Source organism: Chiloscyllium plagiosum, unplaced genomic scaffold, assembly GCF_037043375.1.
Source record: "Chiloscyllium plagiosum isolate Xiang-an unplaced genomic scaffold, Cpla_swu_hap1 HiC_scaffold_3, whole genome shotgun sequence".
NCBI lineage: Eukaryota > Metazoa > Chordata > Chondrichthyes > Orectolobiformes > Hemiscylliidae > Chiloscyllium > Chiloscyllium plagiosum.
Window position 1 is genome coordinate 60,042,546 of NW_028270141.1, and position 13,692 is coordinate 60,056,237.

General features: G+C 41.2%; 1 protein-coding gene across 2 annotated transcripts in view; it reads left to right on the plus strand.

Moving 5' to 3' along the window:
• Nucleotides 1-13,692, plus strand: part of ift172 (intraflagellar transport 172) — a 291,193-nt gene that overhangs the window by 225,004 nt on the left and 52,497 nt on the right. For both annotated transcript variants that reach the window (XM_043682226.2, XM_043682236.2), the window contains 3 exons: nucleotides 4,991-5,100; nucleotides 10,807-10,870; nucleotides 13,102-13,188. In XM_043682226.2, coding sequence (XP_043538161.1) covers nucleotides 4,991-5,100; nucleotides 10,807-10,870; nucleotides 13,102-13,188 — 261 coding nt within the window. The remainder of the gene's footprint in view (nucleotides 1-4,990; nucleotides 5,101-10,806; nucleotides 10,871-13,101; nucleotides 13,189-13,692) is intronic.

Here is a 13,692-nt window from a genome sequence, read left to right on the forward strand (position 1 = left end):
AGCCTGAAATCATGCTCTTTATAAAGTCATGGAGTCATATAGCACAGGAACAGACCCTTCGACTCAACTCACTCATGCTCACCAAATTTCCCAAACTAATATAGTCCCAGTTGCCTGCGCTTGGCCCATATCCCTTTCAAACTTTCCTATTCATGTACCTGTCCAAATGTCTTTAAATGTTGTAACTGTACCTGCACTTATCACTTCCTGTAGCAGTGGCTCTTCCTCTGGCACTTTCTCCATGTATGAGAAAGGTGCCCCTTTTAAAATCTTTCTCCTCTCACTTTAAAAATATATCTTCTAGTTTTGAACTCCACTATCATGGGGAAAATACCTATGCTATTCACCTTATCTGTGCTATCATGATTTTATACATCCCTCAATCTTCTGTGCTGCAGTGAAGAGGAGTCCCAACCTATCCAGCCTCTCCTTATAACTCAAAACCTCCAGTCCTGGTAAAATCCTTGGATGCAGAAAATGCTGGAGTTTGGGTTGTTACGAGAGATGTAAGGAATGTTTCTCCGTTTCTTCTACCCTAATCCATGCTTTTAAATAATCTCCTGGTTCTTGGAACTTCTTGCTTAATAGCGGTTAGCATGAAACTACAAATAAGGTTTCTTTACTACCATAGAGCTAAATCCAGTAACATTTGTAGAGGCCATGTTATGCAAAATCACATGGTTAGATGTGATCAGAAAAGGATGAACTCAAATCCTCAGAACCCCTCCAGCCAGCGTTGCTATCCATAATGAGATGCTGGTTATTTACTAAAAGCCAAATACTAGCTCCCCAGCATTTTGAACATAATCATATACAGAACAAGGAGGTGTGGTTCCAGGATAGAGGTCTGCAAGACATTAATTTCCCCCACTTTCTACTATGCTTGTGATTTGTCAGGTACTCCAAACTTAGAGCAGTCGCATCATCCTGTGCAGACTGTCAGCATAGCAGATGCCAGGATCTGGTGTTTCCTCTCCTGATAGAAAAGTACCTTGGGATGGCAATGTACAATGAAATCAAACATCCAGGCAATGAGCTGCTGACTATGCTGTCAGCACTCCAGAATTGTCAATCTTATGTAAGGATAACAAGAAGAAATGCTGCAAGAGGAGCTTTGAGAATTAGGATATTTTGCTGATCCAGTTTTCTATGGTTTTTTTTTAGATTTTAGATTACTTACAGTGTGGAAACAGGCCCTTCGGCCCAGTAAGTCCACACCGACCCGTTGAAGCGCAACCCACCCAGACCCATTCCCCTACATTTACCCCTTCACCTAACACTATGGGCAATTTAGCATGGCCAGTTCACCTAACCTGCAAATTTTTGGACTGTGGGAGGAAACCGGAGAAAACCCATGCAGACACGGGGAGAATGTGCAAACTCCACACAGACAGAACCCGGGTCTCTGGCGCTGTGAGGCAGCAGTGCTAACCACCATGCCGCCCCCAAATGTGTGTGTAATTTGAAAATAAGAGCACCTGCAGACAAAGTGCCCATCATTCATGTCCCTTGAAAGGGCCTAATTTATAGATTTCATGATAGAGAGAATGCTTTGAGTGAAAAACTGCATCCTTTGTGCTGTGTATGTCCTCAATACCATGCGTGTTATTCTGTTTACTTTCCCAAATTTTCCCGGACTGGTTTCCTTGTTTTTAAAAAGAGGTAGATCCATCATTTATTTAATTTTTTATTATAATAACCACTGTTTAATTACCTAGCTACAACTTGAATATCATACTTAAATACAGTGTGCATCTAATCAAACATAATCCATTTGTAGCCTTATCACTTTTTTGTGCAGTTAGAATAATTCCTTTTAAATGTAATAACACAGTGAGAACTCTGTTAACCTGTACACTTATGTTGTATTACATTGACTAAATGACCATGAATCATTTTTCAGTCCATGGTTGGGACAATTAATACTTTTTTTTATTATTCGTCCATGGGGTATGGGTATCACTGGCTATACCAGCATTTATTTCCCATCTCTAATTACCCTTGAGAAGGTGGTGGTGAGCAGCCTTCCTGAACTACTGCAGTCCATATGCTGTAGGTAGATCCACAATACTGTTAGGGAGGGAATTCCAAGATTCTAAAATATAATTGTACTTCGGGAGGATATTCCTAGAAATACGTCCAGCGATGTTATTTGGGTGCAAGTAAGAAATAAGAAGAGGATGATCACCTTATTGGGATTGTACTATAGAGCTCCCAGTAGTCAGCAGGAAATTGAGAAACACATTTCTAGGAAGATCTAAATTATCAGTAAGAATAATAGGGTGCTTACGGTAGGGGATTTTAACTCTCCAAACATAGACTGGGACTGCTACAGTGTTAAGATCTTGGATGAAGAGACATTTGTTAAGTTTGTACAATAAATGTTTCTGATTCAGTATGTGGATATATCTACTAGAGAAGGTGCAAACGTTGACATACGCTTGGGAGGTAAGCCAGGGCAGGTGACTGAGGTGTCAGTAGGGGAGCAATTTGGGACCAGTGCCCATAATTCTATTAGTTTTGAAATAGTAATAGTAAAAGATGGACCGTTAAAGTTCTAAATTGGAGGAAGGCCAATTTTTGCAGTATTAGGCAAGAACTTTCAAAAGTTGATTGGGGACAGATGTTTGTAGGTAAAGGAATGGCGGGAAAATGGGAAGCCTTCAAAAATGAGATGTCCAGAGACCGTATGTTACTGTTAGAGTGAAGGGCAAGGCTGGTAGGGTAGGAAGTGCTGGATGACGAGAGAAATTAAAGTTTTGGTCAAGAAAAGGAAGGAAGCATTTAACAGATATAGACAGCAGAGATTGAGTGAATGCCAAGAAGAGTTTAAAGGCAGAAGGAGTATACTTAAGGAGGAAAGTAGGAGGACAAGAAGCGGACATGTGATAGCTTTGGCAATAGGGTTAAGGAGAATCCAAAGGGATTCTACAAATGCATTAGGGACAAAAGAGTAACGAGGAAGAGAACAGGGCCCCTTAAAGATCAATAAGACTACAGGAGATGGAGGAATTACTAAACAATTATTTGCATCAGTGTTTACTGTGGCGAACAATATGGAAGATATAGAATGTGAGGAACTGAATATCAACATCTAGAAAAATGTTCATATTACTGAAGAGGAAGTGCTGGATGTCTTAAAAAGCATCAAGGTGAATAAACCCCCAGGATCTGGATTGGTGTATCCTAGTATTCTGTGAGAAGCTGGGCCCCTTGCTGAGATATTTAAATCATCAATAACCACAGGTGAGGTGCCAGAAGACTGGAGGTTGATTAACATAGTGCCACTATTTAAGGAAGGTGATAAGGAAAAGCCAGGAAAAAACTATAGACTGGTGAGCCAAATGTCGGTGGTAGGCAAGTTGTTGGAGGGAATCCTGAGGGACAGGACTTGCATGTATTTGGAAAGGCAAGGACTGATTAGGGATAGTCAACATGGCTTTGTGCTTGGAAAAACGTGTCTCATAAACTTAATTGAGTTTTTTAAAGAAGTAGCGAAGAGGACTCATAAGGGCAGATCAGTGGACGTGATCTATATGGACTTCAGTAAGGCATTCGACAAAGTTCCTCCTGGTAGACTGTTTAGCAAGGTTAGATCACGTGGAATACGGGAGAACGAGCTGTTTGGATACAGAACTGGTTCGAAGGTAGAAGATAGAGGATGCTGACAGAGGGTTGCATTTCAGACTGGAGGACAGCCATGTGCCACAAGGATCGATGCTGTGTCCACTGCTTTTCATCATTAGGCTGCCCAGGTGAAAGATGAGTATTGTTCCTCCAATTTGCAATCTGATTCGATGCGGCAGTGAAGGAGGCTGGGAGGGGACATGTCAGAGGGGAAGTAGCAGGGGGTATTGAAATGGGCAGTGACCAGAAAGTCAGGCTGGCCATTTAGGGCCTGGCGACAACACTTGTTGAAACGGTCACCTAGTCTACATTTGGTCTCATTGATGTAGAGAAGACCATACCGGGAGCACCGGATGCAATAGACTAGGTTGGAGGAGATGCAGGTGAACCTCTGCCTCACCTGGAAGGACTGTTTGGGGCCCTGGATGGAGGTGAGGGAGATGGTATATGGGCAGGTGTGGCATCATTTCCAATTACTGAGGAAGATGCTAGGGGATTGGAGGCGGAGTGAGGTTCGTTGGTGAGGGGTGTGGCATGAGCCAAGGAGTGTTGATGGGAATGGCCCTTGTGGAAGACAGAGAAGGGTGGAGAGGCAAAGTTAAGGTCTAATTGGAGTTGGTGTAGGCCTACAATTACAACATTAGAAAAGACATCTGGATGGGTAAATAAATAGGAAGGGTTTAGAGGGATATGAGCCAAATGCCGGGAAATGGAAGTAGATTTATTTAGGATATCTGGTTGGCATGGACGATTTGGACCAAATGGCCTGTTTTCATCCTGCAAATGTCTATGACTGTATTTTGACCCAAAACGCTGAAGGAATGGTGATGTATTTCCAAGTCAGGATGGTGAGTGGCTTGGAGAGGAATTTGAACTTGGTGGTATTCCCATGTATGTACTATTTTTGTCCTTCAAAATGGAGGTGGTAGTGGTTTTGGAAAGTGATGTCTAAGGAGCTTTGGTGATTTTCTGCAGTGCTGCGCCAAAACGTCGGTGGTGGAGTGTATGGATGTGGTGCCAATTAAGTGGGCTGCTTTGTTCTGGATGAGGTCAAGCTTTTTGAGTTTGTAGAGTTGCACTCATCCAGGTAAGTGGGGTATTCTCCACCAGTCTCCTGTCTTTGGAGAGTCAGGAGATGAGTTACTTGCTACAGGATTTCTAGCTTCACAACTGCTTGTGAAGCCACGGTATTTATATGGCTAGTCCAATTGAGTTTCTGGTCAACAGTACTCCCCAGGATGTTGGGCAAAGTAGGGTATTCAATTATGGCGATGCCATTGAGGTATCAAAGATTGATGCTTCAGATTTTCTTTTATTGGAGATGGTCTTTATTTAATTATTTTTTAATACAATTAATTTGCAGGCAGCTGAACTGTACCTTAATATGGACCTCATTAAAGATGCCATTGACTGTTTCATAGGAGGGGAAGAATGGAACAAAGCTAAACGTGTGGCAAAGGAACTCGATCCCAGGTAAGAACTTTCTATGTTGCAAATAATCAGCACAATGAGTACCCTAGAGTGATCAGAAGATCATAACCTCAAAAAGAGTTTTAATTTTAATGAAATAAACCATTGTCAAGACTTTCTGCCCATTGATTACACATAATTAGAATTCTTTCCTATTGGAGTAAATTTTAATTAACTTAGATTATGTACAGTGAGGAAACAGGCCATTTGACCCAACAAGTCCACACCAATGCTCTGAAAAGTCACCCACCCAGCTCCATTCCCCTACCCTACATTTACCTCTGACTAATGCACCTATCACTATGGGCAATTTAGCATGGCCTGTTCACTTCATCTGCACATCTTTGGATTGTGGGAGGAAACCAGCGAGCACGGCAAGGTTGTGCAAACTCCACACAGACAGTCGCCCCAGATGGGCATTGAATTCAGGTCCCTGATGCTGTGAGGCAACCACTGAGCCACAATGCCACCCCAAGACTTGTCTGAGTTCAGAAATAAGATTATATCTCTTCAATACTCTAACCCATAGCTATTCCAATAAGAAAAATGCAAGCATGTGAAAAATTATAACTTTAATGTTTTTGAAATACAATATTTATGGCTTTTTAAACTTTTTTTTACTTTATTCAATGAGTAAAAATGTTTTAGGGACACTATATTCCATATAGTTTTTGAGATTTTAAAATTAATGAATATGTTTGATTCATATCAACAAACAATACGATACTTTAACTTGCGTTCTTAATTTCTTTGCATCAGCTCATCTGTCATTTGATTTTTTAATGTTTATTTTGTTGATCCTAAAACTCTTCATGATATCTTGTACTGCAGATTGTGTATCCAGAATTGGGCAGGGACTTACAAATTAGTGTGGCTTTATTCTGCAATTATTATCTTCACCAGTGCTTTATTTTATATATCATGTCATAAAGCAAAGAAATAATGAATTTTATCAAACTATGTATTTCAAATCGATCTTATCAGATCGAGTGGATTGGTTGGAGAGACAGATAGAAGCGATGAGAAATTTGCAGCAGCAACAGTATGTGATGGATGGCAGTTATAGGAAGGGGGGGAAGTCTCAGATACAATCACATGGATGGGTTAACTCCAGGAAGGGTAAGAGAGGGAGGCAGCTAGTGCAGGAGTCTTTTGTGGATATACCCATTTCAAACAGGTATGCTGTTTTGGAAAATGTGGGGGGTTGATGGATTCTCAGGAGAACGTAACACGAACAGCCACGTTTCTGGTATTGAAACTGGCTGTAATGCAATGAGGGGTACATCGGCTTCCAAGAGATCAATTGTGTTAGGGGATTCTGTAGTCCGAGGTACAGACAGACGTTTCTGTGGCCAGCAGAGAAAAAGCAGAATGGTGTGTTGTTTCCCTGGTGCCAGGATCAAGGATGTCTCAGAGAGGGTGCAGATTGTTCTCACGGGGGAGAGGGGCCAGCAGGAGGTCATTGACCACATTGGAACCAACAACAATGGAAGGGAAAAGGTTGAGATTCTGAAGGGAGATTACACAAAGTTAGGCAGAAATTTAAAAAGGAGGTCCTCATGGGTAGTAATATCTGGATTACTCCCAGTGCTACGAGCTAGTGAGGGCAAATTAGTGTGGTTTTATTCTGCAATTATTATCTTCACCAGTGCTTTATTTTATATATCATGTCATAAAGCAAAGAAATAATGAATTTTATCAAAACTATGATGGAGCAGATGAATGCATGGCTGAGGAACTGGTGTATGGGAGAAGGATTCACATTTTTGGATTATTGGAATCTCTTTTGGGGTAGAAGTGACCTGTACAAGAAGGACAGATTGCACCTAAATTGGAAGGGGACTAATACACTGGCAGGGAAATTTGCTAGAACTGCTTGGGAGGATTTAAACTCGTAAGGTGGGGGGGTGGGACCAGGGAGATAATGAGGAAAGAGATCGATCTGACACAGGTACAGCTGAGAACAGAAGTGAGTCAGAAAGGGCAGGCACATACAAGGTAGGACTAATAAATTAAACTGCATTTATTTCAATGCAAGGGGCCTAATAGTCAGTCAGGGCATGGTTAGCAACATGGGACTGGGATATCATAGCAATTACGGAAACATGGCTCAGGGATGGGCAGGACTGGCAGCTTAATGTTCCAGGATACAAATGCTACAGGAAGGATTGAAAGGGAGGCAAGAGAGGAGGGGGAGTGGCATTTTTGATAAGGGATAGCATTACAGCTGTACTGAGGGAGGATATTCCCAGAAATACATCGAGGGCAGGTATTTGGGTGGAACTGAGAAATAAGAAAGGGATGATCACCTTATTGGGATTGTATTATACCCCATAATAGTCAGAGGGAAATTGAGAAACAAACTTGTAAGGAGATCTCAGCTATCTGTAAGAATAATAGGGTAGTTATGGTAGGAGATTTTAACTTTCCAAACATCGACTGGAACTGCCATAGTGTTAAAGGTTTAGATGGAGAGGAATTTCTTAAATGTGTACAAGACAATTTTCTGATTCAGTATGTGGATGTACCTACTAGAGAAGGTGCAAACCTTGACCTACTCTTGGGAAATAAGGCAGGGCAGGTGACTGAGGTGTCAGTGGGGGAGCACTTTGGGGCCAGCGACCATAATTCTATTCGCTTTTAAATAGTGATGAAAAAGGATAGACCAGATCTAAAAGTTGAAGTTCTAATTTGGAGAAAGGCCAATTTTGACGGTATTAGGCAAGAACTTTCGAAAGCTGATTGGAGGCAGATGTTCGCAGGTAAAGGGACGGCTGGAAAATGGGAAACCTTCAGAAATGAGGTAACAAGAATCCAGAGCAAGTATATTCCTGTCAGGGTGAAAGGGAAGGCTGGTAGGTATAGGGAATGCTGGATGACTAAAGAAATTGAGGGTATGGTTAAGAAAAAGAAGGAAGCATATTTCAAGGTGAATAGATAGATCGAGTGAATCCTTAGAAGAGTATAAAGAAAGTAGGAGTATACGTAAGAGGGAAATGAGGAGGGCAAAACGGGGACATGAGATAGCTTTGGCAAATAGAATTAAGGAGAATCCAAAGGGTTTTTACAAATATATATTAAGGACAAAAGGGTAACTAGGGAGAGAATAGGGCCCCTCAAAGATCAGCAAGGCGGCCTTTGTGTGGAGCCACAGAAAATGGGGGAGATACTAAATGAATATTGTGCATCAGTATTTACTGTGGAAAGGGTTATGGAAGATATAGACTGTAGGGAAATAGATGGTGACATCTTGCAAAATGTCCAGATTACAGAGGAGGAAGTGCTGGATGCCTTGGAACGGTTAAAGGTGGATAAATCCCCAGGACCTGATCAGGTGTACCCGAGAACTCTGTGGGAAGCTAGAGAAGTGATTGCTGGGCCTCTTGCTGAGATATTTGTATAATCAATAGTCACAGGTGAGGTGCTGGAAGACTGGAGGTTGGCAAACGTGGTGCCATTGTTTAAGAAGGGCGGAAAGACAAGCCAGGGAACTATAGACCGGTGAGCCTGACCTCGGTGGTGGGCAAGTTGTTGGAGGGAATCCTGAGGGACAGGATGTATATATATTTGGAAAGGCAAGGACTGATTCGGGATAGTCAACATGGCTTTGTGCGTGGGAAATCATGTCTCACAAACTTGATTGAGTTTTTTGATGAACTAACAAAGAAGACTGATGAGGGCAGAGCAGTAGATGTGATCTATGTGGACTTCAGTAAGGCGCTCGACAAGGTTCCCCATGGGAGACTGGTTAGCAAGGTTAGATCTCTTGTAATACAGGGAGAACTAGCCATTTGCTTACAGAACTGGCTCAAAGGTAGAAGACAGAGGGTGGTGGTGGAGGGTTGTTTTTCAGACTGGAGGCCTGTGACCAGTGGAGTGTCACAAGAATCGGTGCTGGGCCCTCTACTTTTTGTCATTTACATAAATGATTTGGATGACAGCATAAGAGGTACAGTTAGTAAGTTTGCAGATGACACCAAAATTCGAGGTGTAGTGGACAGCGAAGAGGGTTACCTCAGATTACAACAGGATCTGGACCAGATGGGCCAATGGGCTGAGAAGTGGCAGATCGAGTTTAATTCAGATAAATGCGAGGTGCTGCATTTTGGGAAAGCAGATCTTAGCAGGAATTATACATTTAATGGTACGGTCCTAGGGCGTGTTGCTGAACAAAGAGACCTTGGAGTGCAGGTTCATAGCTCCTTGAAAGTGGAGTCGCAGGTAGATAGGATGGTGAAGAAGGTGTTTGATATGCTTTCCTTTATTGGTCAGAGTATTGAGTACAGGAGTTGGGAGGTCATGTTGCGGCTGTACAGGACATTGGTTAGGCCACTGTTGGAATATTGCGTGCAATTCTGGTCTCCTTCCTATTGGAAAGATGTTGTGAAACTTGAAAGGATTTAGAAAAGATTTACAAGGATGTTGCCAGGGTTGGAGGATCTGAGCTACAAGGAGAAGCTGAACAGGCTGGGCCTGTTTTCCCTGGAGCGTCTGAGGCTGAGGGGTGACCTTATAGAGGTTTACAAAATTATGAGGGGCATGGATAGGATAAATAGACAAGGTATTTTCCTGGGGTGGGGAGTCTAAAACTAGTGGGCATAGGTTTACGGTGAGAGGGGAAAGATATAAAAGAGACCTAAAAGGTCAACTTTTTCATGCAGAGGGTGGTACGTGTATGGAATGAACTGCTAGAGAATGTGGTGGAGGCTGGTACAATTGCAACATTTAAGAGGCATTTGAATGGGTATATGAATAGGAAGGGTTTGGAGGGATATGGGCCGGGTGCTGGCAGGTGGGACGAGGTTGGGTTGGAATATCTGGTCGGCCTGGACGGGTTGGACTGAAGGGTCTGTTTCCATGCTGGACATCTCTATGACTCTATAACTCTTTTACCACAACTTTAATATAATTCTGTACTGTGGCAGAGAAGCACAATTCTAAATTAAGGTCAAATGGTAAATCTACAAGGAAATATATTTACGTATCCTTTGTTTTTCTTATATTAGTCAAATAAGCCAAAGGCTGGTCAATTTTTTTCCTGAACTTATTTAGTCTTCAAAGTGATTAAATTTTGTATCTGGATCAATTTAAATAACAGCTTAACGAACTTTATACTGCTAAAGTCTGCTTGATATTTCAGTACTACTAATCTTGAGTTGTTGCTAATAGACTCAATTTCTATTCTTGGACATATGGGCAAAAATGTGTTTGCATAGCTTCATTTCTATTGGTACCACATTCATTACTTGATTCCCTGTGGGCTGACAGCTGTGGAGGTGGAGCCCCCTGTCTGCGCACAGGGAATCACATAACTTGTTGCTTTGAAGAAGATCTATTGAAGCAAATATTTCCCTCAAAATCTAGGGAGTCAGAATTACAATAGTGTTGAAGGCTGCTGCATACCTGATATGTAACTTTCAATGAAATGTTGAATTGAAGCCCTGTTCAGGTGAATATAAAAGATCCCATAGGAGATCTCACCTATTCCAGCCACAATTGATCCCTTAAGTAAACCACCAAATCAAGTTGCTGTAATTTTGTAATTGACGGAGTTGTGCTGCATCTAGTTTAGCTATTGCAGTTCTATAAGAAACACAAATAACTGAACTTCAAAGCTGACTCATTAGTTGTGAAATGCTTTTGAACATGAGAATATACAAGGTCCTATTTTAATGTAAATGTTTTCTTCTTCCCTTCATTATTATCCAGATATGAAGACTATGTTGATCAACGCTATAAGGAATATTTGAAAAATCAAGGCAAAGTGGATTCAGTAAGAATTTAATTTCATTTACACTATAAACTGACGTCACATGGATTATTAGATGTTCCATAAATCTTTATGTAATGTCTAAATACCAAAGCAGTGTTTGGATGTTAGATTTCCGTTTTATTTCTTATAAGAAAGAAGTTATTGAAGGGATTTGAAGAAATAAGTTTTTTGTAAATGTAATTTTTTGTAAATTTAATTCCTTCTCCTCTGTCAAGTCTTTATACTATGAGTGCAATTTAACAAATTGTGAACTTTGCAAGGAACCTTCCCTCCTGTGAGTACATATCTAGAAATTGTAGAAATCATTGGTGACATCTTCTGCTCAGCAGCAATGCAGTGATTTCCACTGACATGCTGTCTAAGTTGCTGCAGCTATCATGGACAGAAATGGTGGATAAGAACAGCACAGAAGACATGTCCCATTTTATTTTGTATCTGCTGGCTGTACTCTAGTTTATTACTCTCTGTCTCTTCATATATGTCATTAATTAGATTGGAAGCAGTTGAATCCCAGCACTGATCCTTGCAACATTCCAATAGTCAGAGCCAGCCAGCTTAAAAATGCCTGTTTATGCCCACACTTTGCCTCCTGTTCATTAAGCAATCCTCTGTCAATGCTAATACGTTACCACTGACTCCATGAGCCCTGATCTTATTAATGTTTTATATGGGACCTTATCAAATGCCTTTTGGAAATCGAGAACTATTATTATAGCTGCTGGAACTCCTTTACTTAGCCGACCACCAATCTCCTCAAAAATCTTCAATATGTTTTTTTTTTAGATTAGATTACTTACAGTGTGGAAACATGCCCTTCGGCCCAACAAGTCCATACCGCCCCGCCGAAGCGCAACCCACCCATACCCCTACATTTACCCCTAACCTAACACTACGGGCAATTTAGCATAGCCAATTCACTTGACCTGCACATCTTTGGACTGTGGGAGGAAACCAGAGAACCCGGAGGAAACCCACACAGACACGGGGAGAACGTGCAAACTCCACACAGTCAGTCGCCTGAGGCGGGAATTGAACCTGGGTCTCTAGCGCTGTGAGGCAGCAGTGCTAACCACTGTGCCACCGTGCCGCCCAATGTTTGTCAATAGGATTTCTCTTTGGTAAAGCTACGTTGACTTTTTCTGATTATACTAGGCAGTAACTGCATTGTTAAGAATTCCTTAATAATTGTTTTTAACGTTTTCCCAATGGCAGTATTTATTGTCCATATCCAGTTTCCCTAGAGAATCATAGAATTCCTACAGTTTGGAAAGAGGCCTTCAGCCCAACAAGTCCACACCAACCTTCTGAAGAATAACTTACCCAGACTCATTCCCCTATCTTATATCGGTGTTGGTAACCCACCATCTTGATCTGCTGCCATGTAATTTAAGTATTTTCTTTGTGTTGTTCGGGAAAATGTTTCAGGACTTTGACCCAGTATAGTGAAGGAACATTAATATGGCTGCAAGCTGTGATGGCTTGTGACTTGGAGGGGAATTTGCAAATGGTGATGTTCCCAGGCATCTGATGCCCTTATCCTTGTAAGTGGTAAAGATGAGAGTGTGGTGGTAGAAAAGCACAGCAGGTCAAGCAGCACCCATGAAGCAGGAGAATCAACGTTTCGGGCAAAAGCCCTTCATCATGAATGATCTTCACTTTCTCCTAAGTGGTAAAGGTCGCAGGTTTCGATGGTGCTCTCAATACTTGTAGACTTGCAATACATATTACCAATAGATAATCTCCTGTGGCATAAGTGTGAGTTCCTGCCAAAATGAGTTAGAGATCTACGCTGAAGTCTCTGCATGTCTCATTCTGTTGCAAGTTTGAATTGCTGTGACAAAGTCTTTGGAGGTAGTGGGAAGAATTCAGGTGCAGCACTACATTAAGAATTCAGAAGGCAACAAACTTTCTCCAGCCCCAATTGATTATGGTGAACTTGATAAGAAACCGAGTTATGAAGTGCAATGCCAGTATCCCAGCTAAAAGGTACTAAAGATGTACAAGTTACACTGTTGAAAGTTACACTCATTTTAGCTTTAAAGAAATTTTGACCAGCATCAGCTTTTCCAGGTGGATTTGTAAGGGAGGGCTTAACGTTTTGTAGATTCTGACTGGGACTGTGGAATAGACAGAAGTGAAATAAAGCATTCATTTTTGTTTTGTTTCACCCAACTTCAACTCGTGGTCTCTCCATATAATTCTCGTATGTTTTCTTTTATGCCTTTTTTCAGCTGGTTGGAGTGGATGTGATAGCTGCACTTGACATGTATGTTGAACGAGGACAATGGGAAAAATGCATCGAAACTGCTAATAAGCAGGTAGAACAGAAAAACCTTTTTGAGAATATTTTCTATATTATTGACCAAAATTTCGTGCAGTGTGGTAAATATTACATTTCCATCTTTAATTTTTTAAAACTCTTTTTGGCATTTAATTTTAACAAATAAAAGTGCTAGTTTATTTATATGATGTGAAATTCTCTTTATATGAATAACCTTTAGTTGAAGGAACTAGTAAGTATTTTATTACAGGATAGTGCTTTTTAAAAGCATTGACGTATGTTACCTTAGCAGGGATGACAGTGGAGGAACAATGGCGGATATTTCTGTGTATAATGCAGAAGTTGCAGGATCAGTTCTTTCTAAAAAGGAAGACAGATCCTAGGAGGAGGCATGGGTGGCCATGGCTGACGAGGGAAGTTAAGAAACATTTAAGTTAAAAGAGAAAAAGTATAACATAGCAAAGATAAATGGGGAAAAAAGTGGGCTGGGAAGCTTTTAAAGAACAACAGAGGATTACTAAGAAGGAAATACGCAGAGAAA